The sequence below is a fragment of the Dipteris shenzhenensis genome, chromosome 22 (genome assembly GCF_047967505.1).
Source record: "Dipteris shenzhenensis isolate YYH24624 ecotype China chromosome 22, Dip_SZ_1.0, whole genome shotgun sequence".
Taxonomy (NCBI): Eukaryota; Viridiplantae; Streptophyta; class Polypodiopsida; order Gleicheniales; family Dipteridaceae; genus Dipteris; species Dipteris shenzhenensis.
Window position 1 is genome coordinate 38,815,569 of NC_141617.1, and position 23,253 is coordinate 38,838,821.

General features: G+C 45.6%; 1 protein-coding gene across 1 annotated transcript in view; it reads left to right on the plus strand.

Annotated features, from left to right (window-relative positions):
- The first annotated feature begins 85 nt into the window (after positions 1-85).
- Positions 86-23,253, plus strand: part of CPSF100 (cleavage and polyadenylation specificity factor 100) — a 105,937-nt gene continuing 82,769 nt past the window's right edge. The window contains exons 1-5 of the mRNA XM_087393598.1: positions 86-385; positions 21,929-22,097; positions 22,351-22,447; positions 22,544-22,670; positions 22,790-22,905. Coding sequence (XP_087249724.1) covers positions 237-385; positions 21,929-22,097; positions 22,351-22,447; positions 22,544-22,670; positions 22,790-22,905 — 658 coding nt within the window. The 5' untranslated portion in view covers positions 86-236. The remainder of the gene's footprint in view (positions 386-21,928; positions 22,098-22,350; positions 22,448-22,543; positions 22,671-22,789; positions 22,906-23,253) is intronic.

A 23,253-nucleotide genomic window follows, 5' to 3' on the forward strand; every position in this document is an offset into this window, starting at 1 on the left:
GTCCTAGGAAAATGGTGAGCGGCCGGAGGGGGAAAGGGCCGGGCGAGGACTTTTCTCCCGGGAAAGTCCCCGGAAAACGGCGAGGCACAGTTCTCCAAGGAGGAAAGTCCTCGGAAAATGGCGAGCGCCAGGCCGGGAAAGTCCTTCCCGGGCCCTTTCCTTAAACATCTCCAGGTCTTAAAGTTTGACAACACTGAGGAACAATTCTTTGCCAATCTCCAAAACTAGCAAAGGAAATGGGTACTAGCGTTCAGCTCACTCCTCTCAGTGGAGTTTACTCGGAGGCCCCCCTCTGCTACCTCTTGGACGTGGACGGATTCCGTTTCCTCCTTGACTGCGGATGGGACGATCGTTTCGATGTAGACGTCTTGCAACCCCTTGCCGGGTCTGTTACTCTCTAAGTCTCGCTTGACTTTTGTAAAAGATGATGCATTGTGCGTATCACCATCATGGATTAGGGATTTGAAACTTATGTTCAATCGTGGACCCACACTGCCATCATGGATTGAAAGTGTTATTTTCAATTGATTTTGGAGATTCTCCTTCAGTCCCTACCATGTCCATACCATGTTGCAATTGCTATTCAAAGAAACTCTTATGTACCTGTAGCGTTTTAATCGCCAAGGATAAAGAAACTCTTATGTAGCTCTAGAAACCGTGCTATGCTTGTAATACTTCTGGATGAACAATGTGAGAACTTTGTTTTGCTAACTTATTTTCACCGATTGCATTGCCTGTTTCCCACTTCTACATCTTGCTGCATGTCATTCTATATAAATGAGGGGGTCCTTGAGTTATTATATCTTCATGCTGTTATTTGCGTCTAGTTTTAAGTGCATGTGAACAACTTTACGGCACTCAAGCATTTGTAAGCAGGGAGATTATAGTGTCAGATTTTGCCGTATGTGCAAGCTCCTACAGGAGGAGAACCATGGGGGTTCATCTTAATGAGGGTTTTGAAGGTAGATGCACACGCTCTCACGGGGTGGTGTAGATCTGCCCTTACATGGTTTGACATGGGGACTGTTAAGAAGCTCTGGAAGGGCTGATATATGAGGCACAGAGGGGCTTGACATGCCAGCCTCTGTGGAGGACCAGATTCAGTCACATATCGTGGATGTTTTGAGCCAACAGAGGGCTGGAAGGAGCCGCCCATTGTATGGACTTATACAGGCTGCTATGGGGTCTGATCTGGGTTAAGAGTGACCCAACAGAATTCAGTCATCAGGGCTGACCTGTTCGGCTGTTGGATGCAGTGGTCCGCCCTTGTTTGGGTTGGCCAATTCATAGCCTGGCCGGCCAGTCTGTAATTTAGTGGCAAGGAGGATGGGAAGGTTAGTACTGGTGTGAAAGGTTAAGCCAAAGGACATCGTCATTGGCAAGAATGAGTACTTGTAGATATAGATGAGGTCGAGGAGTAGGAAGTTGAGGCATTTTCCTTGATGATCGACAAAATAGATTCAAAGACCTGAGTAGATCGAGTTCTTTTTGATGATTTGTTCTAGGTCATTGGGAAGGTTCCTAGGTGCATGTGTCACGATCTGTGACGTATTCCTTTCTCTATATCTTAGAGTTATGGATGGTTTGATGAATGGACACTTGTGGAAGGGTATGCCCTTTCGACGGGACACTTCCTATGAGGCACAACCCTTCACAAGAGACATTCTATTGAAGAGACACTCCCATTGTAATGTACCCTCTCATCAAGGGTCACACCCTTCACAAGGGGTACACACCTTTTCATTTCGCCATCACGAGTTGATGTGAATGGACACGACAAAAATCGTGTCTTTTGATGTGCTTGGGCTGTCCCAAAACCAAGGGACGCACCTTTTCCACCATTGGACATACCTTTTGATGAAGAGTTTTGACTCCTCACCCAAGGGACACACCCCATCATGGAAAAAAAAGGACATCTTTTCATGTGGGGACACCCCTTTTTAAAAACAGGGTCACACCCCTTCATAAAAAGGTACACCTATTCCAAGGGTCACACCCCTTAGAATAGGCACACCCTTTGGCACCGAGCGCCAACTTACAAAAGGGTACCTAGAGGACCTAAAAAGGGCAACCAGCCCTACATCCAAGGCCAAACCCTAGACTACCCAAGGCCAAACCCTAGACTACCCAAGGGTTCATTAAATCCACGTTTTAATTTTTTGGCAACTACCAACCAGCAAGGAAAAAGTGCGAAATTCAATCGCGATTTCACGTCAGCCTATTCCGCTCCAAAACAGCTGTACGTGATTTCCACCTTCTCCTTTTCAAGCAGGCTGCACTTTCGTTCAGGCTTCCATCTGGCATACGCTAGATCGTTCTGCAGCAGCCAGTTCTTGTTGGTTCATCGCCATGATTATCTGTGACCAGCAGCCCTTGCTGCCCTTTTGATCTCGAATCAAACTAGCCTGGCCCCTGCTGCTCATCACACCACTTTTAGCCTGTGAACAGCGGCTCTTTGCTGCCCTCTATTTCCGTCTAGCCAGGCCTGGTCCTGCTTCTATTACCCCACAGGTTTCAAGACAGGCCACTTTAATCAGGCCACGGATTTCAACGCAGGAGAAGTGCGCCAGATCTCACGCAATCTGAAAAACGCCTTTGCCAACGTCCATCTGGCTCGAAAGTCTCGCCAAGTACCTATTTCTTGTTCACACATCCACGTGGACTTGCAAGGACAGCAACATGGACCTCCGGACAGTGATCTACAAGCCTTTTCTACGCAACTAATTGGCAGATCTAATCTATGCTAGGTGGATTCTTTCCATTCTATTTCTAAGGATTCTCTTTCATATTGTTATTTGACGCTCATTATCAAATTACAGCAAATGAAAGCCTCCTCCTTAAAGCATGGAAACCCCTGGTAATTCCCGAGTCCCTTCAAGGACACCTCAGGCATCATCTACCACACAATATCACGTTCAGATTGTACAACCAGCCCATTTCAGAGCTTTTGCATCGTGGGTCTTCTGTGTCACATGCCCTTCCAGTGACTTGGACCACATCCTATACCTTCTGCGTGAGGCACCTCAATTACATTACTTCCTTAGCACAGCCCTTAGGCCATTGTTCTAAGTGATCAAATTTTAAACATGAGTGCTACAATTTTTGACTCTCATGAGGGATATGCTATTGACTCTTCCACCCATTGTTATGCTTCTAGAGATGTGAGAAAGTCTTATCGAGATAGATGTGGTTTCTTAGCTAAACATTCTGATAGAGGTTGGCAAAGAGAAGGCGTGTTTGTCCTGGGAAGATGAATTCTAGATGTGAAATTTCCTTGAACACGAGCGATGGGAGCTGAATTCTGATGAGTAGGATGCTGCGAATTGATTGACAAGGACTTGGTCAGGGTAGAAGACTTGCATGGGATGTCGCATTAGGTAGAAGAGCCAAGGTGTGGCACAATTGGCTGGCCATGTTTTTAGGGTTTTGCTTTTTTGGAAATTGCTTTGGGAGCTTTAATTGCCAAAAGCAGTAGCCTTTGCTTTAGTTTTGGATGGCTGAAGGAGAGAGAGCTTTTTTGGAAAGCTATGCTTTCCAAAACAGCAGAAGCTTTTATGGAAAGCTATGCTTTCCAAAACAGCAGAAGCTTTTATAAAAGAAAGCTATTTCGTTTTTAAGCTTTTGGAAGCTTTTTTGGAGCTAAAAGCTTCGGCCAGCAACTTTAAAACCCTCCGTTGTCTAGAGCCCTGCATAGCCTATCTTCATTGCGATTTAGCAGGAAGGGATTCCAGTACAAGTTCTGCAGCGCACAGGCTACTCCATCGCAGCACCACTCCGACTCTTCACGCTTCTCGCACCAGGCATCCTTCTCTCATATTTTGCCATCATTGCTAGCTCCTCTGGCTGAGATTCTCTTGCGATTTGCCATCTCTACCTGTCTCTTCTCAGGACAAGCTCTGTAGCTGTTTCTTCTTCCCAACTAGATCCTTCGTCCCCTGTGCTATCCGTCTCCTCCCCTTCCGTTCCTCTCAGCCATCATCTTCTAGTAGATGATTTCCCTTCCTTGCACACGTGGTGGGCAGAATTGAAGCAGCTTGCAGTTTTAATTTTCGCAAGTATTTGGCAACGGAGAGCCACCATAGCAACAAGACTCCTTTCTTGGATTACTGTTTTGTGGAATTGGAGGACGAAATTACCTTAAAAGTCATTCCACGAAGACCGGAAGCAGTCATTTAGGAGATGGAGAATTTGCAAGAGGAGATTTGGGAGTCTTTTAGATATTATATGACTCCACAGAATCAAAAGTATGTGATTGAAGGCTCACACTCTGATAAGTGTCGAGAATGTGTCTTAAAAGCATTGTGTCAACACCATGTTCTTTATAAGCATAAGAGATCTCGCACTTGATCTCTTGGCATTTCGGACTTTCTTTGTACGCACTCGATTTTGGGCTGAATTCAATATATTGTTTCTTATGCTTGCCATAAGGTTAACTCTTAAGATTTTTGACCCACTTACGTGTGGATGTGATTCTTAGTTTTTTGTTGTTTCTTGCTTATAGACTTGAGAACCTTTTGATTGCCAATTTGGGGGTGTCTTAGATGTCTATGGCTAATTGTTTAATGAGAATCCTTTCATAGGGATCTCAAATCGTAAGGATTTCGACAAGTCCAAAGTTTTGAGAAACATGCTTAGTTTCAAAGATTTGATGGGTATAGACAGATGCTTCGACTAGGATGCTAGTCAGTGAACTTTCTAAGTGCACAGAAGTTGTCTATTCCCGGGACAAAGAGTTGGTCCCTAGTCTCGAATTGTGTTATACTTTTCAAGGGCTTTTTTTAGTTTGTGGTTTTTGGTTGGCCTTTTGCATTTACTATTTATGATAGTCAAGATCCACAAACTAGTGTTGTAGCAATCATAGCACGTGGGTGTGTGGTGTAATATGGTGGTATGGGACGCCATGACCCATCATATGCTGCGGGTTATGCCAGAGTCTTTAGATTTATTTAGGACTCTGCGCCTACAAACACACGACTATCTCTCCCTTTTTTGGAAGATAGGGTACTCATATAGACAGTTATGAGATGCTAGCTTGAATCATAATAATGTCTGTTGAAATATTGGTTCTTGATACTCAAAGCTTCTTTGAGATTGACTGGTCAGATTCGTTTTGAGTTAGAACTCTAGACTACGCTTTTCGAGGTTGAAAAGCAGACATTTGGCTGTTTGGGTCTAGGAGCTCAGATTTGAGTTCACTTTCGATTCAAGGAAGTGTAGATTGGATTAGTTTTGGAAGTGCATATTTATTGAACTTTCCCAATTTGGAAATAAGATTTGATATTTCTCCATTTGGGAAGAGACTACTGTTGTGTCTATACTTCAGTAGAAGATTCTGGGTTTTTTTCCGAGTATATGGTTTCCCAATGGAAAGGATATCAGGATTAAAGCAAGCAAGTTAAATGACAGATATTTTGGGCACAACTCTTTAGGACAAGTGTTGCTTACCTTGGTAATGGTAGCATGTGCCTACCTTAGGTATTGGTAGCATTGTCAGAGTAAAGTTGCCAGTTGTTTCATTTGACAGAGATGTTGCTTTTTGACGAGGACTTCATGCTCATCTAATGTTTCTAAGCAGGTAGATCTCTTGGTAGGATTGTCCTTGAGCCTATTGGTTTCAACTGATAGTGAGCTGTTTCTAGCAAGTTGACTTCTTCTTCTAAGTTTTTATGAGCTCAGGATTGACTCTTTGAGGAAGGGGAGTATGTCATGTGCACGCTAGGGATAGGCAGACAGGTGACGTGTTAGAGTGCTATCCGTGGGAACATGGGTCAGCAAGATAGCTTTTTCGTTTTTCTTGGCGCTTGTGTGCTTCATTCTTCTTTGAGGTTATACAGGACCATAGTTACGCACATCGGCCAGTGAAGGAGCAGAGCTAGGAGCTACTAGTGCAGCTGTTCATGAGGCGGCTTGGGATGCCAAGGGTGAGGTTTGGCTTGCAGGCTGGCAGTCTCTCTAGCTTGGACTTAGTTGGGCTGTCGAGTCTTGATTTAGGAGTAGATGCTCACAGTAGTAGACATTTGACGATGGTGCGATCTCCTCCTAGGGAGAGGCCCTGAGGTGCGGTTCCTTGTAGTGGGTAGGAGAAGATTTGCATTTCGGTATCCCAGACACTGGTTCTGTGGGTGTTTGACCAGGGAGAGCTTATTGCAGAGCAGTGGTGTGGATGGGTAGGAGTGGATTTGCATTTTAGTATCCTAGACACTGGCCACGGAGGTGTTTGACCAATGGAGAGCTTGGGTTGTGTGGATTGGCTATGGATGTCAGACTCCAGGATTGACATCCTGAACGTTTACGCCCCCACCATCACGGCTGGCTTTTTGGCTTATCCTCACCTTCAAACAACTCCATTTGCAATTTTATGCAGGAATTTTGCCTTCATGGAGGACATCCTTACCTCCTGTATCACTTTTGTAATGGCAAGATTTTTTGGAATTGGACGAGGTCCGCTTGTAGGATGTTGTAGTCACCATGATTTGAATTTGCCTTGAGCTCTCAACATTTGAATTTGCCTTTGACTTCTTAACATTTGAATTTTCTTATTGGAGAAAATCAGGAGGTGTTCATCTCTCCTCTGCGTGCACGAGTGCGCTCTCTGTATTCTGCCTTGGTTCGCTCCACTACCTTTGTGCTTCAGTCGGGATACATTTTGATACAACCATGCAAGTTGCTTGAAGGATTGATTGCAGAAGCAAAGCATTGCGTGTTGGGGATGCTCGTGTCGATTTTGTGAATTCTAAGCATGATTCCTAAGTGGTGGCTGATTTCATCCTATGTCATTGCAACCTTAAATGTTCACTGGGGAAATCAATTTTACGATCATAGAAGGTGAAGTCCGAGAAGCGTTAGCCCAATGTGGTTTTTTAAAGCCTAGGTGATTGATAGATGTATCCGGATTTGGTGCGAGATTGCTCGTCCTTATGGATTCTGGACATGCTCTTCTTTTATCCATCATAGCTTGAGGTTTTTGACGTGCTACTTATCATCCACCATGGAGTTGTCATTGGTATGATTAGCTCAACCTAGAATGACTACACCTCTCTCAACTTTTGGCCCTTTGCACTTTTTGATTTTGCTTTTGAGCATCGCTTATGAAGTGTTAACGCCTCTTGTGCCTAATCCTATGTACTCTTCCAAGCAAATGTCACATCTCCACTTTTGATGTCCATCAACGTAACATAATCTCATGCCTTTGCAAGATTTTGACCTCGTTTCTCTGGAGCCATGATTGTTGTCAAGGTAGGAAGAGAATCACACACAATGGTTTAACGATTCTCTAGCATCCATGTTAGAATTTGATGGGGAGAAACAAAGAAAGAAAGAAAGAAAGTTTATTAAAGTCTTCGGAAGACCGATGGGTCTATGAGACTGTGAAAATCCTGATAGAACGAGCTGTGGTAGTGGAGCTACTAAACGAGCGTCCATACCAATGCAAAATGCAAAATGCAAAAAATGCAAAAATGCAGAATGGCAGTACTAAGTCCTAAGTACAACATAGTCATGTCGATGGTCGACTATATATCAATCTCAGCATCATCATCAATATCATCATCATCCCCAGCAATAGCAAGATATCAGGATGGATGAGGCAGTGGAGGCATGAAGTCGGCAATAGAGTGCTGTCGGCTACTCAGAGGTGCGGTCCTGGCACGTCTCCCGGTCGTAGCTCTGCGTCTAACCAGGGCTACTGTGACCCCCGTCGGTCGGGCTCCAACTCTAAACAAGGAGGGGATGTCTCCAAGTGTGATCTGTGTGTCGACCCTCTATCTGAGCTGTCGGGTCACGGGCTCCGGGTCACGGTCATGTCGAGGCCTCGTCTCGTTGGGGTCCATGTGATCTAGCTGAAAGAACTCCGTGATAGAGCTCTGAGAGGGATCAACCGAGGAAGAAGTCTGCTCTTGTCTCCGTGCTCGGAGTATCCTCTCGCAGTGTCTAAGTGCCTCATGAATGAAACCTGCCAAACACCGCTGGTCTGGGTAGGAGAGGAAATGGGCTAAAATCCCATAACTATCTCTGAAGAGGCAGTGGAAACGTCCTCGGATCTCATAGTACACAGGATACCTGAAGATGAAATGCTCCTTTGTCTCAACCTCCTGTATGTCACATAGTGTGCATATGCGCCGCTCCCTGGGTAGTCACTCTGCTCTGCTGCTCTCGATGCGAAGTCTGTGTGAAGAGACCCGAAACTGCCCAAGAGAGATCCTCATCAAGTGGGGTAGGTGAATCTGTGTGTATCCTGGTGGGTCAATGAAACCCTCCGCTGTGATATGTAAGAAGTGATCTCTATAGAAGCTAAGCTTCATTGGGAGTTCACTCGGTTCCAACCAGGTCCGAAAAGTGTGTAGCTGTAGTAGATCCTCACGGATAACCTGGTTGACCTCGTATGATAAGAGGGGAGAGAACGGAGCATCCATGCTATACTGGAAGGGAGGTAGTCTATCCATGTGGAGGTTCAGTCGCTCAAACCATCCCTCTGTACGTGCATACCAGCACCTCTGATCTCCTCCTGCTGCAAGTGCGATAGAAGAGGATAAAGCTATCCATGGTAGCCTGCTACGCCCCGAGGTATAATCCCCATATTCCCTAACTCGGTACAGATATGTGATGACTTGAAATGCATCATCTAGCTGTAAAGGGGGTGACCCAAACTCAATCTGAATGATCTGGTGAGGAACGGATGACTTACCACGAATCATCCGTGATAGCATGAGAACCTGTAGCCGCTCCACACGGGCCCAGTCTGTATCCGACAAGTCTGGACCCCAGCAAGGACTGCCGTACATCCCCGCTGGGCGAGTTAAGGAATCAAAAAGCAACCCCTTGGTGCGTGGATCCTGAAAGTGTGAGCGGAAGCACTGCCTTTCTAGCCTGGCCAATGAGGCATATCCTCTACTCAAGCGTGCCTGCATCGCGGGTCTCATAGTGAAGCTCGGTCCGGATCAAATAACCCCAAGATAAGTGTATGATGAAACTATCTCAACAGATGACCCGGCAAATGTGAACTGCTCCTGACGCATAATGGCTCGAGATGTATTGAAGATCATGACCTTGGTTTTACCCAGGTTGACCTTCAAATCATGAGACTCACAATAGGACTGTAGTGCGTCTAGGTGTCTCTGAAGCCCCTCTGCTGAGGAAGACAAGAGAGCCACGTCATCTGCATAAGCAAAATCTGGATCAGCGTGCCCGCAAGAGAGCCCTGTGTCTGCATCACTGTCTCAAGCTCGTCAATGTAGAGGCCAAACAAGGTAGGCGACAAAGGACACTCTTGTTTGACCCCGATGGTACTCATGATCTCGTCTGTCCACTCGGATCCTACCCGCCCAAATGATCTCCTGGTCATAACCCAAGTCTTGTAGGCGTCGTATGAGACGGGCTCTCGGGACCGTGTCAAATGCCTTGCGAAAATCCACAAAGCAACAATGAACCCTCTGCTTCCGTGACCTCGCCTCCTCGATGATACATGTGAGCGTCAGAATGTGGTCCATGGTTCCATGATCACGCCGGAATCCGGCGTGTCCTGCTGCTCTGATTCTTCGATACTTTGCAAGTCTGCTAACCTCAGAGTCAAGTACTGATGCATAAATCTTGGACATGACATGTCCAATCATAATGATCCTGTAGTTCTCCGGGCTCATGGGATCCCCTGCCTTGTGGATGGGTGAGATAGTGTTAATGGTCCAAGTGTGTGGAAATCCCAAACAAACCGCTTCATTAAAAAGCTTTGCTAAGATCGGGGCTAGGAGGTTAATCCCATATGCAATGAACTCAGTGCATAGTCCCTCATGATCCTTCGCTCGGCCATTATGAAGTTTCATTACAGCATCCTTTACCCCTCCTCTAGTCAAGAGGGTGCAGGATGTGGGACGAGGCATGTGTGAGAGGCTAGGGACTGGCTGATTTGGGATGTCATAAAGTGTGCGTGCATAATCAAACCAGATCTGGGTGTCAGTGAGTGGCGGAGGGGACCGTCTTGGAATCCTATACAGGCCACGACATAGTCTTCTATACAGAGACACATCAAAGTCCAGAGCGCCCTCTCCCAATAGTCAGTAGATATACATGAGAGTATGCCTACAGAGATGAGACGAGGGGTACAGGAGGAGTTCGAGGTTCAGGTGGAGTTGCAGTCCTTTTCAGATCCACACTTCGGGGGATCATTTCACTAGAGCAGAGAGATACACATTCCAGATTTCTTTGGATCCGGATACGACACATGGACAGCCAGGATCTGTTTGTCGCAGTTTGCTACTTCTCCCCGCAGACCTCCCACTTTGCCAAAGTATGAGGTGATGATGAGACATCCCCATTTGCTGCCCTTTATCAGTCCATCGTTGACTTTTCTAGCCGCGGAGAAGTCCTTCTAGTGGGGGACTTCAACGCGAGGACAAGGACCCATCAGGTACCACTTCTTGATTTCAGAGATGATTCCACTCTACTGGCAGATGTTGACCTTGAGGAGGCAGGTATGCTACGGGTTTCGGCTGACAGGCAAGGTCCACTGTCATCCTATGGGCAGGCCCTATTAGACCTAGGCACAATACATGATCTCATTATCTATAATGGTCTTGACAGATGGCCCGCTTCGGGTGGTTTCACATGCTTTCCACATGGGGGAGGCTCCAGTGTTGTTGATTACATCATGGGATCCCCTGTCTTCACATCTCGCATTACTGACTTCACTGTAGCACCTCTCCCCCCAGGGGCTGATCACACATACCTTTTCTTTCGCATCTCCACCTCCCTTTGCACAGCACCTCCCACCCCACTCAGTGCTTACTCCACCTATCACGATATACACTTTGATCGGGATCACTCACCTTCTTACTCTGGCCGTCTGTACATACTTATATTGACTTCATACCCCTTTTAGAGGATCATGCTGCCCTTGTCACCCGCTCACTACACGAGGCTGCCATTCACGCTTTTCCCCACACCACCCGCTCCACCCGCCCACCACCCCCTGGAACCGTACCCTGTAATAGTTGGTACGATGATGAGTGTAAGCCCTTACGCTGTCAACTCAGATTCGAAACCAAAACCAGTCTTCCGAGCGCACCAAAATACGCTACGTGAATACCGTAGACTGGTACGGAGAAAGAAATTAGACTTCGTTCGTCGAAACGAGGAGGAGCTACTGAACATTTTATTTAGTAACAACTCTAAGGACTTTTGGCGGAGATTTCTAGAAGTTCCCTGGTTCTGACCATAAGGTACCATTATAGTTCCAAATGGTGTAGGACAGGGTCTCGGATATCTGAGTCTCATAGGCCCTGCTTCCCTATGTAGGGGAGGGGACAGGTGTCCTACGGGGGCCTGTAAGAAGTCGTCCCTCTCGTACCACTGCCCACTTCCCCTCCTTTCGGGCTTGATCCCGTTGCTGCAGCAAAGAGCGCCTCTCCTCAACCTGTAGAGGTGTGAGGTCCTCATCCATAGAGATCGCTGGCTGATCTCGAAGGACTGACCTGCGTCGTAGAGCTGAAAGTTGTGCCTGAGTGTCATGAAATCGTATGATCAGGGGTTGCTCTCGATTGGGATCTCTCCCCACCCGCCATGCCCTCTCTATCCTGTGCTCAGCCACACCCAGGGTAGTGGTCACGAACGCAGTCGCATCTACCATCGGTGTAGCCTCAGTGCGTGGGATCCCGCGTACTCTGAGGTTGAGAGCCTTACTGGCTCTCTGCTGTTGCTCCATGAGGGTAGCCGAAACGGTGACCCTTGCGGGTTCTCGTTTGGCCACGTCAACCCATCTGGAAGTCTCCTCAATAGCAGATTGCATGCTCGCAATCTGTGCCTCGATCATCGGGTACTCCCTGGGCAGTGTGTATGGCTGTGACCTCCTGCCGGAGCTGCATGATATCCTGTCTGAGTCCCTGAATAAGACCCGCCTGCTCCCGAATGGCCCTAGCCTGCTCCTGTATGATGCGGCTCTGCTCCTGGTTGAAGCGGACCTGCTTCCGTGCGAAGCGAGCCACCTCCATCTCATGCTCACGAAAACTATGTATCTCCGTGAGTAGGGTCTCACAGGCCTCTGGTGTGTCAGTCCACCCATTTCCCTGCTGAAACTGTGGTGACTGTGGCATGAAAGAGTGGGACTGAGTCCGAAAACTGGATGGTGGCTGAGTGAGGAACGGAGATGACAGTGGAATGGATGAGGCAGTCCCAACGGGGTGTGGGAGGGTGGGTTGACTGAGAGGGAGAGGGGAGAGTGAAGTGTAATGCGGCACAGTGTATGACACCTCCGAAGTAGGTGTCATAAGCTGTGCGAGAGCTGTAACAAGAGAAGAGGGAAAGGGAACAACAACCGGCACCATGGGCATGAGTATGTCACTGATCGTAGATGTAGATGGAGCTGAGACTGAAACTAGAGCTGGGCCTGAAGTGGGGACTGAAGTCGAAGTAGAGATAGAGATAGAGGGAGCTGAGGTTGGAGCTGAAAACGAAACTGACACTGTAGCAGGAGTTGAGGTTGAGGTTGAGGTTGAGGTAGAGATAGATGCTGAAGAAGATGAGGCGGGTCCTACCTTTGCCTTGCTGTTTACCCCGAGTCCACTTCGGTTGTAACGTGTGTTCACATCCTCCAAATTCAGTTGTGTCGTTTGCTTTTTTTTGTTGTTGTTGTTATTTTCGTCTTTCTTGGCTTTGTCCCCCATTCTCTTGGGGTGCGGGTGCAGATCTTAGTGTTAATGTTCAGCCGGGAGCGAGAGCACCGGTTCCCCCCCCATAATGGGAGGCACGTTCAGTGCGAGGTGGTGGAGAGGTAGTGCGGAAGCCTGAAGTGGAGAGGCAGCCAAGAGGTGGAGAAGGAGGAGAGGCTAAGATGGCAAGGATTTATTAAAAAAAAAAAAAGGTGGTTGTGGTTCCCTTTTTTTTTTCCCCAAAAAAAAAAGGGAAAAAAAAAAGAAAAAGTGGCGAGGGGAGCAGAGAAGGGGGGGAGGGGGCGGTGGATGAGCGGAAAAGGAGGGAGGGAGGTGGGTGGTGGCTGAGTGAGGGGGTAGCGGGGAGCGAGGGGTGGCTGAGGGGAGCGGTGCGGGTAGCGAGAAGGGGGGCTGAGCGGGAGCGAGGGGCGGGGGGCTGAGCGGGCTGAGGGGAGCGAGGGGTGGCTGAGGGGAGCGAGGGGCTGAGCGGGAGCAAGGAGCGAGAAGGGGGGTGCGGGTAGCTGCAGCAGTGCCCAGGGAGGGCTGAGCGGGGGGGGGGGGTAGCGGAGGGTGGTGGAGGGCTGAGTGGGGGGATAGCAGAGGGTAGCGGGGGGGCTGAGCGAGGGTGGCGGAGGGGTAGTGGGGGGGGGGGGTTAGCGAGGGTAGCGGAGGGCTGAGCGGGGGGCTGAGCGAGGGGTAGCGGGGGGGCTGAGCGAGGGTAGCGGGGGGGGGGTGGTTTAGTAGAGGGTAGCGGAGGGCTGAGCGGGGGGGGTTAGCGAGGGTAGCGGAGGGCTGAGAAAGAGCGAGAGGAGAGGGCTGAGTCTAGGGAGCGGGGTAGAAGCGAAGGGGGAAGGGAGAGATTATTACAGGTCTTTGAAAGACCGAAGGGTCTATGAGACTGATAGAACTTGATACAACAAGCTAAAGGGATGGAGCCACTAAGCGAGCATCAACACCCATGACGAGAAGTTGAGGTTGTAACTTGTAACTGTAATTGTCTCAGCTTCACCTTTTGTTTTTTTTAGGGAGGGGGGATAAAATTGTCACATTGGCGGGAAGGCCACTACCTAACTAACCTTGCTCCACTGAGAGAACAAAACAATTCGATGGGGAGAACTTGATGTTGTAACTTGTAAGTATCATTGTTTCAGCTGTGCGGCGGGGAAATGAAAGGGTCACATTTCCATGGTCCACTAGCCAACTAACATGGCTCTGCGAAGAGAACAAAATAACAAGAAATTAATCATTCAAGCACTCTATTAGAATTATTGATAAATTCTAGGTAGTGACCAATGTAAAGTCAATAAGTGGGTTAGGGACACTTTTCCCTCATTTAGAGGTTTTTTCCCCTAACCATAGTTAGTTCACTAACTATGGTTAGTGAAGGATAAGGTTTGTCACTTAGACAAAACCTTATCCCCCCTTTGTATTGCTTTACTTCATTCTATTGCATATTTCGACGTTCTGCTTTCTGTCTCTTGCTTCCTGCTCTCTCTCCCATTTCTATCATTTGGTATTAGAGCAGCCCATCCTCCTGGCCCAGCTGTCCGTACATCTAGCGGCAGAGTCAAGGTGCAAGTACCTCTATTTTGGAAGCAGATAATCTTTATTAGGCACATTGCATTTTTTGGAACAAAAATTTGGAGCTTCTGTGCATTCTTGGACAAGTATTGTAGGCAGATTGCAGATTTGTCTAGAATTTGGGGCTTTTGGACTTGCATTGCAATTTTTGCAACATTTGGGGCTTTCAGTCAAATTGCCCTTTTCTGGTTGCAATTTCTGCTAAGAAATTGGGGCTTTTGCAATTGGATTGCAATTTTGCAGTGAAAAGTGCATTTTGAGCCATTGTTTGGCTGTGGATTCAAGCAGGTGCATTTTGAGATTGTGGGTGTGCTCACTTGCACACATTGGCAGTAGAATTTGGTTCTTTTGCAAATAAATTGCAAATTGGGGCTTTGAGACAATGTGCCCCTTTTTGAGTTGCAATTTCTTGCAAAAATTTGGGGCTTTTTGCTTTACACCGCAATTTCTTGCATCTTTGGGGCTTCCAAGCAATTTGCCCTCTTTTGGATGCAATTTCCCTGAAGAAATTGGGGCTTTTGGCATTCTGATGCAATTTGGCAGTGTACAAGCATTTTGGGACTGTTGCAGGCAATTTTGAGTGACATTGGAGAGCATTTGCAGGATAATTGAAGTGCATTTTGAGCCTTTGATAGGCTGTGACAGTATTTGTCACTGTGGACAGATTTTTCTTTGCAGATTTCACTTGTGCATTTTACATCCCAGGAAGGGATTTTACTTGGTCAGTTTGCTGTATTTTTTAAGATTATCTGGTGAAATGGCTCAGAACAACCCCAATGAGGTGTTCGAAGTTCTCACACAGGAGGATAAGTTGGATGGCACCAACTACTCCTTGTGGAGTTTCATGGTTCGCAATATCCTACAGCCACTAATGATGATGACCCATATGCTTTCTTGACTTGCAGTTATGATCCTTCAAAGGATGCATGCTCTCTTAGTGTCGATGAGACACTTCATACTTGGTATTTTGACAGTGGTGCTTCAAAGCACATCACTTCCAAGAAGAGTCTGTTTTGTATCTCTGCATCCTCCAACCACCAAAAAGAAGGTGACTTGTGCGAATAATTCTTCTTATTCAGTGTGTGAAGTGGGAGACATTATTCTCATATCCACTGATGGCACATATTTCAGAATTTCAGATGTTCTCTATGTGCTAGGGATAAAGAATAATTTGCTTTCAGTGTCCTCACTCAATAGAGGAGGATTTCAAGTTGTTTTTGATGATGACAAGTGTGCAGTGAGAGACAAAGAGAATGACTATGCTTTGATGTTGTGTGGCACGTTGTATCGGGGTCTTTTTCAGCTTAATCTATATGAAAAAAGATCCAATCTTGCATTATCAGTTAGCACTCCCACTGCTGCGATGCAGAATGCAAAGTTATGGCATGCCAGGTATGGGCACATCAGCTATGGCAGCTTAATGACACTTCAGAGGCATGATATGGTTGATGTATTGCCTCCTTTGGAGTCGCCTCCTCCTCATGCATGTGAAGGTTGCATCCTTGGTAAGATGCATAGACTTCCCTTCAAGAAGGATGGTGCAGTGAAAGCTACATGGAAATTACAGCTTATTCACAGTGATGTCTGCGGTCCCATGAGGACACCTGCTTTTGGGGGTTATCTCTATTTTGTTACATTCATAGATGACTTCACCAACTACACTTGGGTCTATGGTCTCAAGGCAAAATCAGAAGTGTTTATGCATTTCAAACACTTTGTGGCTATGGTTGAGAATGAGACAGGACTCAAGGTGCAGACACTTTGCATAGATCGAGGGGGGGAGTATATGTCTCATGAATTTGAGACATTTTTGAAGGAGAAAGGCATCATGCATCAGCTTACAGTGAGGCTTATACCTCAACAGAATGGCAAAGCTGAGCGAAAGAATCGAACTACCATGGAGATGGATCGATGCATGCTCACAAGTAAGAAGTTGCCTCACAGGTTTTGGCTTGAAGGCCTCATGTGTGCCAACTATATTTTGAATCGGGCTCCTACAAAGGCTTTGAAGACAATCACTCCCTATGAGGCATGGCATGGGAGAAAGCCTTTAGTGGACCATTTTAGAGTTTTTGGTTGTGTTGCATATGCCCACGTGCCTGTGGAGTTTAGACACAAGTTGTTAGATAAGGCACTCAAATGCATTTTTGTGGGATATAGTTCACAAAGCAAAGGCTGTCGTCTCTACAATCCTGCTACACGCAAGATTTTTGTTAGTAGAGATGTTATATTCTCTAAAAATTCAGCACATACACATGCTGAATCTTAGATTCCAACTTCTTCAGATGATGTGTTTGAGGGGATGCTTCCTATAGCATTTGGTTTTCCTGCTGAAACTCAGAATTTACAGCAACCTCCTCCAGATCCACATGTCCGAATTCAGCCACCGGCTGATTTAGTACCACCTCAGGGTGTGGATGAAGCTGTCAGGCAAAAGATTCAAGAGATACACGCAGCCAAAACAGTCCCGAATTGGTTGCTTCAGACTCTTAGGGAGAGTAGGCTTGAGGCTCCATTGGGGGGCTCTTTTAGTTGAGACAGCTTATGCAGGGACTCTTCTTGATGAAGAGGAGGGTGACTCTTTTGAAGAAGCAAAGGATAATGTGCATTGGATGCAAGCCATGCACAATGAGCTGCAGTCCATAGAGAAAAATCAGACTTGGGCTGTTGTGGATTTGCCACCAGGTAAGCATGCCATCGGTACAAAATTGGTTTTCAAGGTCAAACGGAACCCCGATGGGTCCATTGACAGGTACAAAGCAAAGCTGGTTGCCAAAGGATATGCTCAGCAAAAGGGCATTGATTATGAGGAGACATTTGCTCCTACATCGAGAATGACAACCATAAGAACTGTTATTGGCATGGTTGCACATTTGGATTGGAATGTCCATCAGTTGGACATAAAAACAACATTTTTAAATGGAGACTTGTTGGAAGAGGTGTATGTGAAACCACCTCTAGGCTTTGCGGTATCAGATGATGCACGTAAGGTATGCAAGCTGAATAAAGCTTTATATGGGCTGAAACAGGTTCCCCGTGCTTGGTATGCAAAGATAGATGCCTTTCTGTCCAGCAAGGGTTTCAGCAATAGTCTAATGAAAGCACCCTCTACATCAAGAAGGATGAGGGGGAAATCTTGTTCATCATTCTTTATGTAGATGACCTACTGCTCACAGGGCCAAATGGTGATAAAATTGCAAATTTCAAGGCTGAATTGAGAGCCACTTTTGACATGTCAGATTTGGGCATGTTACATTATTATATGGGGATCCAATTCATTCAAGAGAGACGTGGTATCATTATGTCTCAATCCAAGTATGTTAAAAAACTCTTGGACCAGGGAGGCATACGATGCATGATGCAGGAGAATTTGTAGATGCCACACTCTACAGTAAGGCGGTTGGATGCCTCATATATCTGTGCAATACACGGCTTGATCTTCAGTTTGCAGTATCTCAGGTGAGCTGGTATATGCACAGCCCAAAGACAACACATTAGCAGGCTGTAAAACACATCCTCGGTTACTTGCAAGGCACAAAGTCTTATGGCTTGATGTTTCCCAGGGGGGGTGACTTGCAGATGCATGCTTACAGTGATTCAGATTGGGCTGGAGACTATGACACTAGGCAGTCCACAAGTGGTAATTGTTTCTTTTTGGGCAAAGCTTGCATTTCTTGGCTGAGCAAGAAGCAATCTACTGTGGCTACTTCCTCATGTGAAGCTGAGTATAGGGCAGCTTTCACAGCGACAGTTGAATGTATTTGGCTGTGTCGTTTGCTTGCTGATCTTCATCTTTCAATGGAGGGTCCTTCTTCGATTCTCACTGATAGTCAGGTCAGCCCATTTTGTGCATAGATGTCATTTGGGAATCATAGGTCTGGACGGGCTCCTTCCTAGTTGGACATGTGGTAGGAGGAATGTGTGCCACGTGCTCAGGCGTCCCCACTCCCAAGAATACGCTGAGCTCACACTTATATAGGCATAGGGTGTCCTAAGTGTCTCCCTAAGACTTCCCCAATTGTACCAAGGATACATCATGTCCTAACTGTCCTAGACTCACATATCATTTTGACTTTCTCATAGTCAATATGGACAGCATCAACTGAAATGATGTTTCGAAGATTTTAAGTTTCTGTTTCAAAAAATCACATTTGTTCTCTTTTGCAAAGAGCTGCTCTTTTCGAAGTATGGACAACACTATCCGTAGATGGTGTCCGTAAATCAAGATGTCATCGACAAATGCCACAACAAACTTTCAGTTTTTAATCCAGTTTGGGAAATTCCTCTGCTTAGGGTCAAGGCTCCCTGATTGCTAGATCCTGTATTCTAACATGGTATGGTACATGCTTAGATTATCTAACATGGTATCAGAGCTAGGAAGGTGAAGAAGCCTTGGTTATCAAGCTCGTATAAAGCCAAAGTTGCACGAAATGTTTCCATGCAGGAGACGTGGTAGTTTTGAAACGTTTTTGAAACGCCGTTTAAATTAATAGGAAACAGCAGGGGTAGGCTGAGTAAAGTATATTTTGCTCAAAAAAACATGCACCATATAAGCTAGACGTGTGTGCAAGGTGAGCGTGCAAGGTCACCAAGCAATCAAAGATCTCTTGTCAATACCTGCCCTGTTGGCTTTTCTTCTGGCGTATTTGTAGATTAGGTGTTTCCAAAACTTTTCCAAGTTTCGGAAACGCCCCAATTTGGAAACGTTAGGAAACGGGGTTTCCTAACTTTTTTGGACGTTTCCTGCAACTAAGTATAAAGTAGGCATTAGTATTTGACTTTGACAACCAAAAGGGTAATGCGACTTCTAATTAGTCAGGTGTGACAAGAGTCTTAGTGTGCTTTGTGGTGGAATAGAAGGCTCATTGTCCCACCTGAGAGAAAAGGGACATGATACTTGCATAGGATTGAGGAGCTATGCCATGTGGGCACAAGATACTCAATCCACCATGACAGATCTAGGTGAGGAGATATGCCATGTGTTGTAATGTGGTCAGCACGTAAAGCATCTATATGAGCTTACATGGCTGTCTTGGGGCAGTGCCAGACACCTTAGTGTAGAGCTTCATATCTACTTCCAAAATACTGCCTCGCTCTTTCACAGCTGGGTGCTCCCTGGTGGAGTGGAAGTGGCTTTGCATTGAATGATTCCTCAACGGCTAGTGTCCCCATTTCTAAAAGGAGGGCTGGCTACCTACACGTCCCTACGGATTCACAGAACTCTACTATTTGGCCAACCAGCAGGCTGCTGGCCAACCCGTGGCTGGGCCGATAAATGTCCCAGGGCCCACATCTGGGCTTCCTATGATGCCCTCTACTGGCCTGTGTCCACAGCCTACGTGGCCCCTGCCTCTGCAGACTTTGCTAGCCTTTTATGCAAGCTTTGATGCCCATATGGCAGCCCAAAATGCGTACCATATGCTCCTCCATGAGAATAAGCTTTGTTTTAAATTTTGCTTTGCATTGGTAAAAGAGAACTGCGGGGACACCTACAAGGGACTAGGATTAGTCCAAGAACTAGGAATACATGCATTTGGCTAACCTTTAATGGGTTAAAGTGTTGGTGTTTGTTTAATTAATGTGTAGGGGTCAAAGATCTAATGGATTGAGTGTTGTTGGTTCTATCTGAAAGCTTCTTCTTGCCAGATGGTACTGTTCATCGAAGAATCCTAACAGGGAAGCAGTCTCGGTTGATTCTGGAGATTTGGATGAGCCAGCTCTCAACGCAACGCAGTTCAGCTTGTAGTGCGTCTGTTGGAAGGGTAGCTCATTCAACTGTGTTCATGCGATATGATTGGAAGCAATCGCAGGCTGCCAAATCCCATGATTCGTACCAGTAATTAAATCACAACTCAAAAATAAGAAAGAAGCCATACATTGCTCTCAACACCTGAAACATGATCTCCTCAAGATCACCTCATACAACTGCAGTTCTAAAATGTATCAAGAGCTTTTAAAAGGCCCATCAGGTCCTTCTGAAATCGATTCTTCCACTGACTGTTCCTGGTAAACTTGTGAACGCCCAGAGCAAAAGGGCTCCACCAAAACAAGCCGCAAACAAATCCCATCAAGAGAGCAACTCCAGCAAATCAATGTCTCTCTCACAGGCACAAAGAGAGAAGACCAAAACCAGGAATTGTCACCTTCAAACTGAAAAATCGAACAACAAATGAAAGCAACCCATCAAGGTTTCACAGGATCTCAAAGAACCTCTCGAAACTCAGACTTTTGATGAGAAAAGACATTGGGCGAACCCAACAAGAACTCAATGTTCAATTGCCGCTCTATTATGTCCTTTGTTGCTGTTAAGTCTCCACTTCCAAGCATGACATAGGGATCGGGGAGGACTGCCCTTCATTTACTCTCACTTGATAACAACTGCAACCTCCAAAAATGAAGCTCTCAAACCATCTGGCTGTTCAAAGTTTCCATTAGTATTCCAGTTATTTCTGCTCCCCATTCAATTAAAGGGGGGAATGTTGGGAAGAACCCTTTGCAGTTGTATTCTAGTTATTTTTTTATCCCCCCATTCAGTTCAGGGGGGGAATGTTGGAAAGAACCCTCATGGGGAGACCTTTCCCCAATTAAGGCTTGAGAGAGGGGAGCAAACCAATACATGGTGTTCTCACGTGGACATTGTGACTAATCCAATGCATGAGGGTGGTCGTGAACTGATGCATGGCTGCAACATGGAGGTCTATTCCAACCTGGACGACCGATTGTGTGAAGATGGCTTCGGTGATGAAGGAGCTTGTGGCAGTTTGACACTTCTATTTCTACAGGCTCAGTGAATTGAGCTTCCTCTCTTTGTCCTAACTCTCACGGGAGTTGATGTCATCATGTCAATGAGAGTCATCGTCATAGATTAGTCATTCTTCTCCTGTCAATATAGTGAGTTAAGCAGCCGGCCTGCTCATAGGATCTTTAGAGAGTCCTTTGAGTCTGATTTTTTGTATGCCAACAAACCGGGTACGGGTGCGGCAAGTCCTTAAGTCTTCCATTGCATAATATAAGGTCTTACATTTCAATACTCTGTCGCAATTTCTCTTTATGGGCAAAGTATTCAAGAGAGTTGTGAAGGTATAGATAGATTTCTTTCGCATTTTATGTGAGGGGCAGACTGTGTGTGAGACAGATACGAATCCTTCCTCTCAAATCTAACATGCTAAGTCTCAATCTAACACTTGGTATTAAATGAACATGTTATACATCATTAAATTTCAGGTTCTTGGATTACTTTCAATGAGGATACCCTTTGAGATGTGTATTGGTGTTGTAGGACACCAAGGCCAAGTGCTAAGATTTTTGACATGATAATACAGATATGGATTAAGTATAACCTAAAGTAATGCACTTCTAGCAATTAATATGGGCAGTGTGAACCTTTCCCATGTCCTTTAATGCCTAGTATTTTTATATCCTTGTTTCGATTTAAGAATGGTACCAGTCTAGAGTGTTTTATCCTATTTTGTCTCACATGCCTTACAAATGCTAGTTTTATAGTGGTTTATAAAACACTTAAGACAGTGGTTTTTATTGGCTGAAGAAAAAGACACATTTTGAAGTTTTACTTTGTAGCTAATGACAAATGGTATCTATCGTCACTCATTGAGTAGTCTTCGAATCTTCCTCTTGAGCGAGCTTGAAGGGAGCAACACATTTTATGTGTGACGATGTCCTTCTAATGTGGGTTTCTTTGTTTCTGTATTCAGTGTTGCATCAACAGTGGATGCGGTACTGCTTTCTCACCCCGATACTCTCCACCTTGGAGCTTTGCCATATGCTGTCAAAAAGCTTGGTCTGACAGCAACTGTGTATTGCACACTTCCGGTGAACAAAATGGGTCAAATGTACATGTATGACCATTACCTATCAAGAAGGGTATGCAAGAATGTCATCTCAAATAAATCATTATATGATCTCTGTTGACTTGGTTTGGGGGGATATTTTCTGGATGTCAACAAAAACAGCAGCACCTAGCTGATTGGATGGAAATTGCTCACTGCTTTTATCTGTCAGTGGCGAAGATTCTGTGTTTAGGTTTTATCAGTTTGTTTGCTTTTGGCCATCAAACCTATCCATGATGACTTCCCATTTGAACTAACTTTGTTTATAAGCTATTGGGTTTGTGCAGGCAGTATCAAATTTTGATGTGTTTAGTTTAGATGATATAGATGTTGCATTTCAGAGCTCAGTACCAATGACCTACTCTCAGCAGCTTCCTTTAGCAGGTTAGAGCTTTGTTTACCCTTGCTTGTATAAAATTTTCAAAGTTGCTGCCACATTTTTGGAAGAAGTGACTCATGTATTTTGTACTTGTGACTCAGGTAAAGGGGAAGGGATCATCATTACTCCTTATGCAGCAGGGCATTTACTAGGGGGGACCATATGGAAGATCACAAAAGACAGCGAGGACATTATTTATGCCGTTGATTTTAATCATCGCAAAGAAAGGCAAGTGAATGTGCATTAGATCAAGGCTATCTTGGAGTTTTTCTCTTTTTCCTCCCCGCTACATAGGTTTTGCATATAATTTTTTTAAATTGTGTGCTTCATTTTTTCGTGCCTTCTAGACATCTGAACGGTACAGTATTGGAGTCATTTGTTCGACCGGCAGTACTTATCACAGATGCCTATAATGCTCTTAATAATCAACCATTGCGGCGCCAACGTGATCAAGAGTTTGTTGGTAAGTTGTTTTGTCCATCTTGTTGCAAAGAATTGATATTTTTGCACATTCAAGGTAATTCTGGAAATTCTTTATGCTTTTGTCCTCCCAAGGTAAGAAACAATTTAGCTCATTATACGACAGAAGGAAGATTTTGGCTTAAGTGGATCTCTTAGCTTCCAAGCAAGATAATGTTTTTAATCCTTGTCTTAAGTGGATCTTCGTTTTCACACTGTATAGCTGGTCCTTAAGAACCAACACATTTGGGAATGTTGAAGGTTTCTTCTGAATTCTCTTCTGGTGCTGTTGTTGATTGGACACTCACAATGTGCGCTGATCTTTCAAGGACGAGCAATAGTTGACGTGGCA